Genomic DNA, 16,445 nt, shown 5'->3' with positions numbered 1-16,445 from the left:
GGTTCCGGCCTCTCCTAGAAACAGCGCCAAGAAGTGTTGTTAGCATAACAGAGAAATGTCAAGATAAAAAGCCTTGAGTCATAGTTAGAAAGAAGCATTGGCAACGCTAATAGTTTTTTTTTACCAGTGCTTTGTGATTGCCCTGTTGGCTTTGCCAGTGCCGGAGGCTTTCATAGTGCGTTGACACTGAACTAGAAAACATTGTTTAAAGAGGGCCACCATATCACAGGCCATTTTGAAAGGAGAGGAAATATGGTTGTCTCTCAAAATGCCACCATCATCATGCAATGTGACGACGTGTGTCTACACATCACGTTGCGGCTCAATGTGAGTGCCATCTTTAGAGTGTACAATACAACCTTTTCTATACTTTGAACATGACTACCACATTGTGTGATGAAACACGATGATGTAATGTGGTGTTTAGCTAAAAAGTGTAGAAAACATTGTTTTCTGTACACTTTTTAAGTCTCAAGATGGCCACAATGTTGCGTCACCCGATGTTTTCTATACTTTTCGGATGGTTGGATGTTACTATTGGTTTTGCCAGTGACTGTGCATTATAAAAGTATCCGGCATTTGCCAGGCCAATTTGTAGCTTCAAGTGCAGGGCAGGTGAAGGTCACAAGGCAGTGAGGGGTGGGTTAGCAGCAGAATCAATTGTACAAAAGTCAAGACACACAGGGCAAGGATTGGGGGGAGCAGTGCATGACCTGAGGGATGGGAGAGCAACACAGAGAGCAGGAGATATGCATTGGGTGTGAAAAGGGGAGCAGCTCACAGGGGAGAAGATAGAGTAAGAAAATGCAGACACACTTACAGAGTGCAACAAACGAATGAAAAAGGTAGTTCCCTGAATGCAAACAGTAGAAGGAAACAAGTCGTCTACTCAAAAGGATGTTAACCCGTTTACCGCGGCGATAATTTTTCTGCGGTGCGGGGCATTCTATTATGTGGGCGGGGCCGCGTCGCCCAACGGACGTGCGTAGCACTACCAAGTTAGTGCTCACGACGGCAGTTGGCCGACGGCAGCAAGGAAAGGGTTAAAGAAGTGGGAATGGAGGGCAAATACAAGAAGAGGACGGAAAGCTTCTGAACAAAAAGCAGATACAAGAGACACAACCAATGATATGCAGTGGGCTGGCCCAAAGCAGGTTCAATGGTAAAGTAGGTCGACCTTTGGCATATAGTTGGCAGAGGATGTATTGCTAGGCTCACCAACCAGTGCCTTATGTCCTTTATACAGTGTCTTGAGGTGAGGCAATGGAAGGCTAGAAGGATCCAGATAAGATAATGTATTCAATACACGAAAGCAGCTTACTTCTGACCCTTTTGTAATTGGCATGTGTTTTTTTACATTGCAGAAACGCAGGCACGATGTTCGGACCAGGCACATCAGGATTATAATGTGGTTTGAGGTTAGCAAGGAAATGCTTTGAGTTGTAGCAGATGGTAGAAAACACAATTGGCAGTAGCACTGACTTGGAGAATGGAATTCAGTTCAGCATTGGGCAGTATCCATTGTTTTTCATTTTTGAGTAGTGATGGAAGAATTTCACAGGGACGATGATTTGCTGAAAAGGCATTGGATCTACTCAAGAGCAGATCTGTTTTCTCGGATGCTTTGTAACACAGTTTGTTTGCGGACATTTTGTTATGAATGTACCTGGTACAGGCCATGGCTTACTGTTGCTACCCAGACCTTCCATGCTTTTGTAGATGTTGTTTTGTATCAAAAGCTTGCATGCAGAAACCCATAGAAAGGGATTCACTGGTTACTGTGTGCGGCTGACCACATATGTGTTATAGAACATCGCACATTTGGGATAACCACTGGTACTTGGCAAGTGATGAAGGTTATGGTTTGGAAAGAACAGTGCTGAGGTTTATCTAGTCCTGTATATGATTGACAAAGTCCGGGCTTCTTTGTGACAATCTCACTTTATTCCGTTATATGCTTAAAAGTAGACGGTGCACTGGGTTTTTTAAAGCAGTATTCAAAGAGGTATTTGAAGAGTTGAACAGCTCTAATGGGAACCTTCACAAGGCTTATCTTCATCTCCACACAATAGGATTGCTCCCCAAATATTAATTGAGATGGAGGCCTGGCCATGAGGTCTCTGAGGAGGGTGTGGCATCCTGTATTTATCAATGACCTTGGCATGCAAGGAAGAAAAGAAATAGGTTCAAAGTGTATTAGCATGCCCGGATCGAAGTTATATTTCGACAGCATAAATCTTACTAAATCGTGTTTCACTTTCTTAGGGAACTGTTAGTGAGATGAGTGAAGTGACGATCTGGCCAGTGTTGGCAGGTCATGTTTAGTGATCTTGATGTTATTATAACTTTAATATTACTATATAAAACTCGTTGTTTATTTCTTCACGGGGCAAGGGTTAGCAGGATGTGACTAACAGTTGGGGAAATGGGGAGGCTAGCTGGAGACAAATGTGAACTCTCTTGAAGTAGTAAGGGTAGTTTGACTTTTTCCAAAAAGTCCCCAGGGCTCCTAAAGCCAGAGTCCTGGATTGGGCACTAATCCAGGATGTATGTCTAGTCCAATTTACTGTAACCTTACACACTGTAGTTGCTTATCACCACTTGCTGGGCTTGTGCCTTTGTTTTTTGTTGGTGGACCCGCAGCTTGGATATGCCTCCAGGATTTTGGTTTCCTCTGGCTCACTTCTGGGAGTACCTCATGTAACACTCTTTCTAGTCCACTCCACCTTTACACATGCTGTGCACTCAGATGGATAATAGGATACTGGATCGCAATCCCCTTTTCAGTCAGGACCTCACCAACCCTGCCTTCGTTAAGTAGAGAGTGGAAACAGCACCACTTTAGGGAACGCTGTGTCATAGTAAAGTAACAGGCCACCCCCACACTCCAAACCCAGCTATGCCTGCAATCCCTCATTGAGTGTAGCTCAACCTTTAACTCTGTAAAGTTCAAATGCCTTTCAGACTTGCTTGTTCCAAAATAAATACCACATCCAAACATAACATCCGTGCATACTGACTACTCCTAAATTGGTATTAATGTGCAGTTATATCTTTTCACACGTTTTCCTCAACACCATAGGCTGAGGCGCAGCGGTATACACTGCAGCGTGTTTGAATCTCATATCTGCCAAACTGCATTCAGCACTCTATCAACCGTGCATTCAAAAATAGTGCCTACAACCTGATGCACATGGGCCTAATCAAGGGTATGAAATGCTGCATAAATGCTACAGTAGAGTACAAGTATCAGTGGCGGCCAGGTTGGTTTCCGTGAAGACAGGATCTTGGTAATGCCTTTGGTGGGAGAGGAAGCAGAACGCTCCAGGGCTTTGCTTGGTTGCGGGAAGAGTGTTGTTGGTCTTTCTTACTTGCTCGCTCTACGCAACTTGTCGCTCTACCTGGTTGAGTTTATCAAACACCCCTGCTGTTGAGACGCTCAAAGTGCTGCCTCTTCTGTTTTAAGACACTGATTATGGTATTTTCCTGCTCTATTCTATCTTTAACAGTCAGGCTACGGGTATAATGTTTTACTTTTCAGATGAACGGTAAAGTTATTTTTATGTTTGGCATGGTGGCTGAAAAAAGTGAGTAACTGGTTTTTCTAGGTCTACAAGAGAAGTAACCTTACAGTGACGGTTTTTCCTTCTTACAATGACATTAAAGCGAATCTCAGTTTTTGTGAAGAGTGTAGAGGATGTTTAGATCCACAGAAAGTGATGTAGCTCTTTCATTGGACAGACATACCTGAAACGAGGTGGTTTGAGTCAGTCGTGATCATGCCAGGTTTAACAAGTCCCTAGCTGTGGTGGCTTTTCTCACTTACACGTTTAGGCAGGGTAAGTCTTATCAATCAGTGGTGATTGGCTGTAAAAGCTCGATCATTTGAGCTCAAAGATTTATGTTGTCTACCACTTATTGTTCAGCTGAAGGCTGAAGCTAGACTCCCCAACAGTAATTACTAATACTCCTCTGGTCACTATGTTTGCTTGCTGTACCAGGGTAAACCATTAGGTTGGATGCTTGTGATCGGCAAACTAGCATCCCAGCTATGCCGTTTGGGGGCTCCAGAGTGCTGCAAGCCATATCAGCCAGAGTTGCTTCTAAACCAAGCTCTAAATAAATTTGGATACTGCTGGCCTCTCAGTGTTTCATTGGTCCTTTGAGCTGCAGAGGCATCAAAGTCTCCAACTCATTTTCTTATGGATACCCGCATCGCTGCCCATGTGTTTTTCCCCAGGTCTCCCAACTGGCAGACTGAGAAGCACAGAGCTGGATGTTCGTCTAGTAGCCCGGGCAACATACCCCTCTGGTGGGCTTTGCTGGATGTCCCTCATGCAGTGATGTTCATTGTCAACGTGAACTGCATAGAGTTTCCTGTGTGGGGCTAGCATTTCTTTACATTCTCAACAGGAGAGAGGAGCTGCTGTGCAGAAGATGCCAGAGCTTTAAAAAGGAGGATAGTGGACAATTGATCTACAGTGCAGCAGCCCTGCACCACAGGGGAACAGTAAAAAACTTTTCATTTCAGCCAAGCCCATTGGGCGATCGTCAGATTGAGTCAATGGTCAATTTATTATGGTGTTCTTGTACAATACAGCAGATGTGTTTATAACTTCACAAAAAAAGTCTTGAAACAAAACTTGCAAACTACAGATGTTAGCAGAGTTGAATATATGGAAGAAAAGATACTGGTTGAGGCTGCCCTTCACAGGATCAGTGGCAACATAAGCCAAAACTGCTTTGAGTTTTGTCACAGGGCCACATTGATAATGTTAAATCCAAACAGTGATTGCTTTATCACCTGCCACTTTGTGTACCTATAAATATATGTAAATATGAGCTTGAAACATTCTTAAAAGTAAAAGAGTAACATAATTGTGTAGCATGTTTAGATGTGTGTTCACTTTGAAAACATTGATCTAAAACCTTGAATTCTTCTGAAATTAGTGAGTGATGCGTGGTTAACTATGGACTAATGAAAGAAGTCATTAAAAAAGTTATCCCTTCACATCTTAGGATTGTAGTATCTGCCATTTTGATGGCCCAAATATTTTTTATTTGGCAAGGGCACTCTGTAAGGCTCTTCAGTCACTAACTTTTCGAATTGGAGACTCTCGTTGCCTATCAAAAAGCTGTTGCATTAGAGCATCCTGCTTTTGATGAGCCGTGTTTTATGGAAGTCCACAGAAATGCCTCTCAAACTGCTTTTCCATGGTTTCAAAATCCGATCATATTCATGATTTCACCATCAAGATGTAAATACATGTATAAATCTTCTGATGAACACTACTTACTGGTTTGCTTTTATCCTACTAGATGGGGTCAGAAATATTGGGAAGTTTTGTCTGGGATTTCACGAGGGTAAGGTGTGAAGGATCGTATTGCCCTCTATGCGGATGATGTCCTGTTGTTGGTCACAGACTTCCCCACATATTAAATCTATATGGGCAGGCCTCCGCTCTCCAGTTGAACTAGCCTAAATCTCCTGGTTACTCTTAAGGGCAAACCCAACTCCCAATCCAACATTTTTTTTTTTTTTATGTCTTGGGATACATACAGGGACCTCACCCCCCCCCTCCTAACCAACATAAAGAAAGACCTTCCGAGATGGCCCACCTTGCCATTTAATATCTTAGGCAGAGTGGTGCTGTCCAAGATAATGATAGTGGTGTGGTTCCTCTGTGTTCTTCAGAACTCCCCACTGATGTTCCCAAAGCCCTGGTTTCAGGAGCAGACTAACCAAACGCCTCGAATCTTATTTGGCAAATGTGTTAAGTCAACCTATGAAATGGTATGGGAATGGCCTTGTGGCATGGGTTTCTCAAGTCGTGGTGTTAAACGACTGGCTCACTGGGGTGGTGGCAAGACCACAGATTCCAGACTGAGGTTTCCTTTTTGGGTTGGTACAACATAGTGGGGATGATGTATTGGTCCCCATTCCTCACTCGCTTCCTGAACGTTCTAGTGTGGTGCTTTTGGCCTGGAGATTCTCTTTGAGATGGATCCTGTGGAACCATAAGATTACATTGGAGACCCCTCTGTGGCCGCTTCATAATGACCAATCCTGTAGATAATTACAACTCCTTCTTTTTATGTTGCTCAGGGAAAGGCGGGAGGCATCTGTAGGCCCCTTAAGGAAAGTGATTGGAGAGACGCAGGAACGGCCCCTCCGACAACTCACTATATCCTTGCGACTCTGGGTCATACAATTAAAATATATACACATTTCCTACCTGACATCACTGACAGTCTGGCAAGCACACAGATGTAGGGCACACCTATGCTTTCACAGTCCAGAGGAAACTGTTGATTTCTTTCATCTGTGTTGGACCCGGCCTCATGGCGTGGTCCTACCCCTCCCGCATGGTGGGCCCAGGACGACATCGGCCCTCCATCGAGCCACGGTCGCCTCCTTGGCACAACCCTACACGAACTACCGACGAGAGCAACCACCCTGGCAAACCACGGCTTTCCCCCCTGGAACACGGCGAACCCTGCACGCCCCAACCCTGCCGGTCCGGCTACCACTCCGGACCACCCCTACAGGCCCGACTCCATCTTGGGCCCATCACGTCCCGAGCACGTGGCCTCAGCCCCGGCCAAGGCCCCAGCGAAGCCCCGACATCGAGGCACCAAGATCCCCCGGGTGGTAGAGTGGCCACTCAACGGATCCAAGAGGAGGGGAGTTTCGATGGCCCTGCAGCCGTCACCGGACGCCTGGTATCGATCGCCCCCCCGGCCTCCCTGGGCGCTGGCTCCACCCCCCTGCTGGGTGTCTGGACACCACCATCCCGGCCCCTCTGACCCCCAGGCGCGAGGGTCCGGACATCAAAGGACTCCAGTCCTATATCTGGGCCAGCCCTGGAGTAGGACGGCAGTTGTATCCTGGAGTCAAGAGCCCTGCTGACGCTGTCGCGGCTGACCCCGAGAAGAACTCATTACCCTGAAACCTGAAACTATCTTTGGAGCCTGCTGGCGCTGCCGCGGTCCATCTTCGCTGAACCATCTTTGGAGCCTGCTGGCGCTGCCGCGGTCCATCTTCGCTGAACCATCTTTGGAGCCTGCTGGCGCTGCCGCGGTCCATCTTCGCTGAACCATCTTTGGAGCCTGCTGGCGCTGCCGCGGCCCATCTTCGTTGAACCATCTTTGGAGCCTGCTGGCGCGGCCCATCCTCGCCGAAACCACCTCGAGGCCTGCTGGCGCTGCCACGGCCCCCTCTCCGTTAAAGACCACCTGTCGAGTCCTGCTGGCGCTGCCGCGGCTCGACCTCTCGGAACCCCCCGGCTCGAGGATTGAGAGCTGTGCGCAGGGTATCCCCTCCTTCACCAGTACTGAGACTGTCCCGCTACCCTGTCCCTTATTTACGAGACTTTTCAGATCCCTCGATCTGCCTGTACATATTGCTGAGGACAAGCAACCTTTATTCTTGATAAAGCCTAAGAACTTATCCTCTTGTGTGGTGTCCATTTGTAGTGGTGTGGTTACTCTGCTGTACGATCCTAGGAGAGGACCCTCACCCAGGAGGCCTCTCGATAACGCTCGGCTACTTCTAGACGGAGGGGTGGACCTAGGGGTGGTCAGTCAGACATCTTCTGCCTCCCCCGGGATCGCCTTTCTAACATTGGTGGCAGGCGGTGCGATCCGAGCCAACGCAAATCGTACAGAGAGTGATTCAACCGCTACCTAGAAAAACACACCGTGACCATGACTACTCAAGAAACCAGACCGACTGCAGAATTCCGGAAAGAGAAAATGGAAGAGTACAGTCATAAGGAGTTGAAACAATTCTGCAAAGACCTGGGCATCGCTACCACTGGCCTAAGCACCAAGGAAGACTTTAAATCGGCCCTGCAAACATGGGTGGAAGCCGGAGACACGCCACCCCAGAATGAAGATAACCCGGGCCCGAACGGACGCCCGGAGACCGACACGACCCCAGCGGGGGAAAGACCCGCAAACCTAGACACGGGCCTCTCCCACGAAGACGCCCGAGAACGAGAGAGGAACCGGCTCCACGAGTTGGAGCTCGCCTGACTCCGGCTAGACGGAGAACTACAGCTGGCGGAAAGAAAAATAGCCCTCGAGCAACTACGGCTGGAAGGAGACCTGGAGGAGAAATGAAGACAAAGAGACCTCGAAGAAAAGAAACTCACGTTCGAGCATGAGCGTGGCTTAAAGGAACTAGAAATCAAGGCCAAAACGAGCGAGGCCAGCGCCTCCGGGGGCAAGACCTCGCCCCCTCCTGTGGACACGAAGGTGCACATACCCAAGGATGTCGTCAAAGAGTACTATAAGAACGACGACATCCAACAGTGGTTCAAGGCCTATGAAGTAGCCATGACCGCCCATCGAGTACCCCTCAAGGACTGGGGCGCCGGCCTCTGGGGGAAGTTCGTCAACGAAGGGAGGGACGCCCTGCTAGAGCTTCCCGATGCCGAGATGACCTCATACGAACACATGAAAACCGCCCTCCTCACTCGCTAAGGACTCACCCCCGAAATGTACCGGCAGCGATTCCGAGACTGTAAAAAAAACCCCGGTACCACATGGGTGGAATACGTGAACTTTTATAGCAGAGCCTTCGAGGGGTGGATCAAAGGCAGTCAGGTCACCACCTACCAGCAGTTGGTCGACCTCATTATATGGGAACACCTTTCCAACAACTGCTTCATCGAACTCCGGCAGCATCTCCTCAACAGCAAATTGACAGAGCCACGAAAACTCGCTGTCGAGGCCGATAGATGGGTGAGCACCCGAGTCCCCCGGAGCCCGATGGGAGACTACGGCCGGGGATCCCCGGGGAACCACCGACCACGAGGCGGCGGAGGAGGCCAGAGCAGGGGCCGAGACGCCCCCACGGGGTCCTCCTCTTCGCCAGCCCTGGGCCGAAGGGGGGCCCCTCCAGCACGACCGGGGCCCCGCCCGAACGTTACTTGCCACAGATGCCAGCGGCTGGGTCACTATGCTAATGACCACCTCTGCCCGATGAACCAGCGACCCGGCACCACCGGTCCTCCAAACCGCCAGATCGCGGCCGCCGCCCTGGGTGAAGAAAGAGGCGAGGAAGAGGACGACGACCCCGAGCAGGCCGAGTGGGAGCCCGCCGCTATGTCCTTGGTGTGCCTGGGCGAAAGAGACATGATCCCCCGAGCCCCGATCCCAGGCAACACACAGAAGTGCCGCCAATGGGTCACCATTAATGGACACCGGGCCGAAGCCCTCCGTGACACTGGAGCCAGCGTGACGGCGGTCCGCTGCCATTTGGTGACCCCTGAACAAATCCTACCCAACGTCCTGTGCCCAGTACGGTCGGCGGACAACTCCGAGAGCTTGTGCCAGATGGCACGTATCCCCTTCGAATGGGGAGGGGTGTCGGGCATGCTGAAGGTGACCGTCCGGGACGATGCCCCTGTGGACTGCCTCCTCGGGAACGACCTGGAAAGTTCCCCCTGGGCCCACGTCGAGCGGAGAGAGCATCTGGGGATGCTAGGCCTTCCCGAGTGGGTCTGTGCGACCACTCGATCCATGACCGCCCGGGCCTCCGCCCCGAACGAAGACACCCCGCCTGAAGAACCGGAGTGGCCCGCACCTCCACCGCCCGCCGTCCCCAAGGACGCCGACCCTGAACCCTGGCCCCAGGGGCCCAACCTGGAAGACCTCACCGAGCTCGCCCACCTTCCCGAATTAGCTCAATGGCGCCAAGAAGGTGGCCCCACCCGCGACCAGTTCCGGCAGGAACAGAGAACCTGTCCCTCCCTCGAGGGAATCCGACAACAAGCCGCCACTCAAGCCGCCGGAGACCCCTCGGGGTCCCACTGGGTCTATTGGGACCACGACCTCCTCTACAGCGAGCAGAAGATTGCCGAACTGGGAGCCAGCCGGGTGCTGGTCGTCCCCCTCCGATTCAGAGACTTTCTCTTGAACCTGGCACATGACGTGCCCCTCGCCGGGCACCTGGGGCAGGACAAAACCTACAGCCGCCTGGTGACCCATTTTTACTGGCCGAAAATGTGCAACGATGTAAGCAACCACTGCAGAACTTGTCCAACTTGTCAAGCCAGCGGGAAGAGCGGTGGGAAAGTCAAAGCCCCGCTCCAACCTTTTCCCGTGGTAACCACCCCCTTCGAGCGAGTGGGGATCGACATAGTGGGGCCCTTGGACCCCCGCACCTCTCAGGGACACCGCTTCATCCTCGTTCTGGTGGACCATGCCACCCGCTATCCAGAAGCCATCCCCCTCCGAACCATCACGGCCCCCGTGGTGGGCCGAGCGCTAATGGGGATCTTCTCCCGAGTCGGCTTCCCCCGAGAGGTCGTGAGTGATCGGGGCACAAACTTTATATCTAAATATATGCGGTCCCTATGGCAACAGTGCGGGGTCACATATAAGTTCACCACCCCGTATCACCCCCAAGGAAATGGACTTGTAGAGCGGTTTAACCGAACACTGAAGGGGATGATCAAGGGCCTAGAAGAGCCGCTACGACGCAGATGGGATGTCCTGCTGCCCTGCCTCCTGTTTGCCTATCGAGAGGTGCCCCAGAAGTCCCTGGGGTTCAGCCCCTTCGAACTGTTGTATTGGTATCCTGTCCGAGGTCCCCTCAGCCTGGTCAAGGAAGGCTGGGAGACGGCTGTCCGAGATGCACCACCGGATGTCTACCGGTACCTCCGGACCCTCCGCAACCAGACTCGGAAGTTCCGGGAACTTGCCGAGGCCAACCTTGAGGCCAGTCAGGAGGAGATGAAACGCTGGTATGACCAGAACGCCTCGTCCATCGAGTTCGAGCCGGGCCAGCAGGTCTGGGTCATGTGCCCGGTCGAACCTTGTGCCCTCCAGGACAAATGGACGGGGCCCTTCAAGGTGGTGGAGCGCAAGAGCCCCGTCACTTACTTGGTGGACATGGAGTCCCCCGGAACCCCCTCCGGGTTCTACACGCCAACCGGCTCAAGCCTCACTTTGCCCGCACTGAACTGAGCCTGCTGCTAGCTACAGATGACGGAGCTGAAGACGACTCCGAGCCTCTACCAGATCTGAGCACCACCGAGAGGGATGGCTCCGTCGAAGGGGTCACGCTCTCCTCTACCCTGACCCCAGAACAGCACCAAGACTGCCGGAAGCTGCTGGGGCAATTTGCAGACCTATTTTCCCTCACTCCCGGGGTCACCCGGTGGTGTGTCCACGATGTAGACACCGGGGACAGCCCGCCTGTACGACACCGGGCTTTTCGAGTTCCCGACCGAGTTCGGGCCTGCATTCAGTCCGAAGTTGCCAAGATGCTAGCTCTGGGGGTAGTCGAACCCTCAAACAGTCCCTGGGCCAGTCCCGTTGTCCTGGTCCCTAAAGCCGCTGCCCCCGGCGCACCCCCGGAGCTCCGGTTCTGTGTCGACTACCGGGGGCTGAATGCCGTCACCAGGACCGACGCCCATCCCATCCCCCGGGCAGATGAACTGATCGATCGCCTGGGGGCCGCCAAGTATCTCAGCACCTTCGACCTCACGGCCGGGCATTGGCAGATCGGCCTCACCCCTGGTGCACAAGAGCGATCTGCCTTCTCGACCCCCGACGGCCACTTCCACTTCAAAGTGATGCCCTTTGGCATGAAAAACGCTCCGGCCACCTTCCAGAGACTAGTGAATAGAGTGCTGGCGGGGCTAGGAGAGTTCAGTGCCGCATATCTGGACGATATTGCGGTATACAGCCTCCACTGGAACGAGCACCTGACACACCTCTGGGAGGTCCTGACGGCCCTCCGACGGGCCGGACTGACAATAAAAGCCAGCAAGTGCCAGATAGGCCAAGGGTCCGTGACCTATCTGGGGCACCAAGTAGGGAGCGGCCAGGTGGCTCCCCTCCAGCCAAAGATTGACGCCATCCGGGCCTGGGAGCCCCCGGTCACCCAAACAGCAGTCCGAGCCTTCCTGGGGCTCACTGGATATTATCGGCGCTTCATAAAAGACTATGGGAGCATTGTGGGGCCCCTCACAGAACGGACCTCCAAAAGACTACCACAGAAGGTGCACTGGACCCCCGAGTGCCAAGCAGCCTTCGAGACACTAAAGACTGCCATGTGCACCGCCCCTGTGCTCCAGGCCCCCGACTACAGCCGAGAGTTTGGGGTCCAAACCAACGCCTCGGAGCACGGAATTGGGGCGGTCCTATCACAAGTAAACCCTGAGGGAGTCGACCTTCCCGTGGCCTTAATCAGTCGGTGCCTGCTGGCTAGAGAACAACGATGGAGCACCATCGAGAGGGAAGCCTTCGCCGTTGTGTGGGCCCTAAAGAAACTCCGGCCCTACCTCTTTGGCACCCACTTCCGGGTACAGACCGACCACCGGCCCCTGCGGTGGCTGATGCAGATGCAGGGCGAGAACCCGAAGCTACTACGATGGTCCATCTCCCTCCAAGGGATGGACTTCACTGTGGAGCATCGCCCTGGCAACGACCACGCCAATGCTGATGGCCTGTCCCGGTTTTTCCGCCTCGGCGAGGAGAACCCCCAAGAAGATGGGTGACTCTCCCCTGCCTTCAGCTGGAGTGGACCCGGCCTCATGGCGTGGTCCTACCCCTCCCGCATGGCGGGCCCAGGACGACATCGGCCCTCCATCGAGCCACGGTCGCCCCCTTGGCACGACCCTACACGAACTACCGACGAGAGCAACCACCCTGGCAAACCACGGCTCTCCCCCCTGGAACACGGCGAACCCTGCACGCCCCAACCCTGCCGGTCCGGCTACCACTCCGGACCACCCCTACAGGCCCGACTCCATCTTGGGCCCATCACGTCCCGAGCACGTGGCCTCGGCCCCGGCCAAGGCCCCAGGGAAGCCCCGACATCGAGGCACCAAGATCCCCCGGGTGGTAGAGTGGCCACTCAACGGATCCAAGAGGAGGGGAGTTTCGATGGCCGTCCCCGGACGCCTGGTATCGATCGCCCCCCCGGCCTCCCTGGGCGCTGGCTCCACCCCCCTGCTGGGTGTCTGGACACCACCATCCCGGCCCTTCTGACCCCCAGGCGCGAGGGTCCGGACATCAAAGGACTCCAGTCCTATATCTGGGCCAGCCCTGGAGTAGGACGGTAGTTGTACCCTGGAGTCAAGAGCCCTGCTGACGCTGTCGCGGCTGACCCCGAGAAGAACTCATTACCCTGAAACCTGAAACTATCTTTGGAGCCTGATTGGCGCTGCCGCGGTCCATCTTCGCTGAACCATCTTTGGAGCCTGCTGGCGCTGCCGCGGTCCATCTTCGCTGAACCATCTTTGGAGCCTGCTGGCGCTGCTGCGGCCCATCTTCGTTGAACCATCTTTGGAGCCTGCTGGCGCTGCCGCGGCCCATCTTCGTTGAACCATCTTTGGAGCCTGCTGGCGCTGCCGCGGCCCATCCTCGCCGAAACCACCTCGAGGCCTGCTGGCGCTGCCGCAGCCCCCTCTCCGTTAAAGACCACCTGTCGAGTCCTGCTGGAGCTGCCGCGGCTCGACCTCTCGGAACCCCCCGGCTCGAGGATTGAGAGCTGTGCGCAGGGTATCCCCTCCTTCACCAGTACTGAGACTATCCCGCTACCCTGTCCCTTATTTACAAGACTTTTCAGATCCCTCGATCTGCCTGTACATATCGCTGAGGACAAGCAACCTTTATTCTTGATAAAGCCTAAGAACTTATCCTCTTGTGTGGTGTCCATTTGTAGTGGTGTGGTTACTCTGCTGTACGATCCTAGGAGAGGACCCTCACCCAGGAGGCCTCTCGATAATGCTCGGCTACTTCTAGACGGAGGGGTGGACCTAGGGGTGGTCAGTCAGACATCTTCTGCCTCCCCCGGGATCGCCTTTCTAACAATCTGCTATGGCAATGCCCAATGAAATAGTGGTCTGCCATTTTCAACACCCTACCTCACATCTCGAGGATGCCCATTGACCCATCACCCAGAACAGCTTCAATGGGACTCCTGGAAGAAATGGGAGAGCCGGGAGGTTGCTCCTTGATTGGTGTGGGCACTGTGATTGCTAAAGGAGACATTTCGTGTGCATGGAATTCGGTTGCCTCTCCTTCTTTGGCTATAAACACAGAACAAGGGAACCCTTATAGTCTGAAGGGACCAAGGGCATTATTGAGTTATTGGAGACAGCGGTCCCTTTCAAGCAAGATACATAATTATTGCCACAACCCTTCAGTCAGAATTGGGTCTATTTATGTCCAATTGGACAGTATTAAGATTTATTAACCAAACAAATTAAAGCAAGGAAACAATACATAAACATAGAGTGAGCAAGAAGTGACAGGGTTTCTGGAAGTCAAAAGATGTCCAAACCTCAGGCGTGTAACTTAAATGTGACTTTTTAGTGAGATAAGAAATAATAATAGTCACAATGAAGCGAACATCTTGTTCTCCGCATTAATCATAAATAACGGTTAGAGTTAAGATGTGGTTGTCGACGACATTTCGATCCCCAACAGAGGTTATGGGATCAACATCAGGACTAGTGAATAAAAATGCCTGAGAAGTTGCAGAAGAGGAACAGTGTCCAGTCCACGGATGAATATAGGTGTAGAGACTTTGAAAAAAAACGCAATTTTGAAAAGCTGTGTAATTTTCCAGTCGGCTATTTTAAAGTGTGGAAATACATTTTTACCTGCTGTTTGAATATTCTGTGTTATTAATTGTGATTCTTAATTTATTTTCGCCTGTTTTCAGGATGAGAGACCAAGATGAGTGAGGCAAATAAAATGAAAATTGAAAAATAATGTTGATAATACGAGTGAAAATTGAAGGTCTTTCTCTACCGCTGTGGGTGCTCCTAGAAAGACTTTGGTTGAAGATTTTTCAGATTCTCTTCCTGGTGGTAAGTTTTTTTAACTCCACGCTTTACATTTACAGTTCATTGAGCCAGATAGCATGTATTACAATGTGTCATGATAATAAAGCACCAGTGTGCACCAACACACAAAGTTGCACCAACCATTTTTTTTTGTATTTGCACTGGTTACTCCGCATAAGTGTCATTTTTGTACTGATACATCAATGCAAATGTTGGTTATAAATAGCCTTGCACAGCTGCAAACGTATCCACCACTCGTGGAATGTATAGCTTGGATCCAAAGTTTTACTAGCATTGAAAGATCATAGTGTTCAGGTATTTATGGCACACTTGCAGGCACCTTTACCAAACTTTGTAATATGTGGCATATTTTGTTTCATTGCCTCTTGTTGCAATGACTTTGAATACTATACTGCGCCTTCTTTAGCTGTTGTAGGTGATCTTTATATCTTGTTTTATATTTTTCTTTCTTTCCTGATTACCTTTCCAAAAGGTGGAAAAAGTGATTTTTTTATTTTTTTAATTTTTTAAAATATCTTTATTGGCATTTTCAGTGCAAAACAATTGAACAGGCATGTCATTATTCCTCCACAGTTCCAAACCCAGAACCCCCCCCCCACGGCCCCTCAGCACCCTAAATCTCTGCTCACAAATGAATAACACAGTCCAGACAGTTTCCATCGTAGTCCCGCAGGCCAAAGATGTAATATGGCGACCTTCCAACCAAGACCCTCGCAGAGTGATTTTTATTTTTAAACTACCCTAGTCTTGGCCAATCATCCTGATGGACAGGTTTAACGTTCAAATTCTTCCTTCCGGTGGTTGTAAACATTCACCTTGCTGTCACCTTGCTGTCTGTGGTTCTAGCTCCTTAAATATAGTATGTCCAAAGGTACAACCTCCCTCTCTCTCCTGTTGTAATACCCCGGCTCCACATAGTTACAATTGTTCCTATGTTTTCTAAATTGTGAGCAGGGGTCATCAATGTTTTCTGTAATACGAGCTACTGAAGTTCAATAAAAATAATACGAGCTACTAATATTATCAATGTTGTAGTAGTGACCACATTAGGCAATATTACCCCCTATAAAAATTTACCAGCAGTTCTGGCACGGTTGTCCCCAAAATATAAATAAGACTTTGTCATTTTCCTTACATGGGTAATGCATAACAGCCATAGCTGCAATGCCCCTGGCACCCACATAAAAATGTTAGTGACTGCATACTTTTCAATTTTGTTATACTTGTAATAAATCAACCAAGCAAATACTTCCCTTTTATTAGGCTGGATTGCAAACAGGAGAGCTACCAGTAGCTCACGAGCTTCTCGGTTGTGAAGCATGCACTAGGGTTTCCAAAGGCTTTCCGAATGCTCCATTTGAAGCACTTTGCTGATCTTTTCGCTAGATCATTGCTAAATAAAGGCTGTAAATTACAATCATTTGTCTCACCCTATTACTTTTTCACCCTTTTATCTTGTCCTCTTTGTGTCGTTTAGCAAAGAACCAATCTGAAGATGGGGACCATGTGTATTTTACATTTATGATAGTCACCTTCCAAATGTTTGATCTTAAACACTAATCATTTGTGCTCTAACCTCTGACTGTTTAGGGGGTGTGTGAGGAGCACTCC

The 16,445-nt window shown here is 50.9% G+C and overlaps 1 protein-coding gene across 7 annotated transcripts in view; it reads left to right on the top strand.

Annotated features, from left to right (window-relative positions):
• Nucleotides 1–16,445, top strand: part of SH3BP2 (SH3 domain binding protein 2) — a 420,756-nt gene that overhangs the window by 226,757 nt on the left and 177,554 nt on the right. For all 7 annotated transcript variants that reach the window (XM_078678566.1, XM_078678567.1, XM_078678568.1 and 4 more), the window contains one exon: nucleotides 14,690–14,837. Coding sequence is in view for 3 of the 7 variants with exons in the window: in XM_078678573.1 (XP_078534699.1) it covers nucleotides 14,739–14,837 (99 nt within the window). In the remaining 4 variants the exon portion in view is untranslated. The remainder of the gene's footprint in view (nucleotides 1–14,689; nucleotides 14,838–16,445) is intronic.

This window comes from Lissotriton helveticus, chromosome 2_2 (assembly GCF_964261635.1).
Source record: "Lissotriton helveticus chromosome 2_2, aLisHel1.1, whole genome shotgun sequence".
In the NCBI taxonomy this organism is placed as follows: Eukaryota; Metazoa; Chordata; class Amphibia; order Caudata; family Salamandridae; genus Lissotriton; species Lissotriton helveticus.
This window is presented reverse-complemented; position numbering and strand designations above follow the sequence as displayed.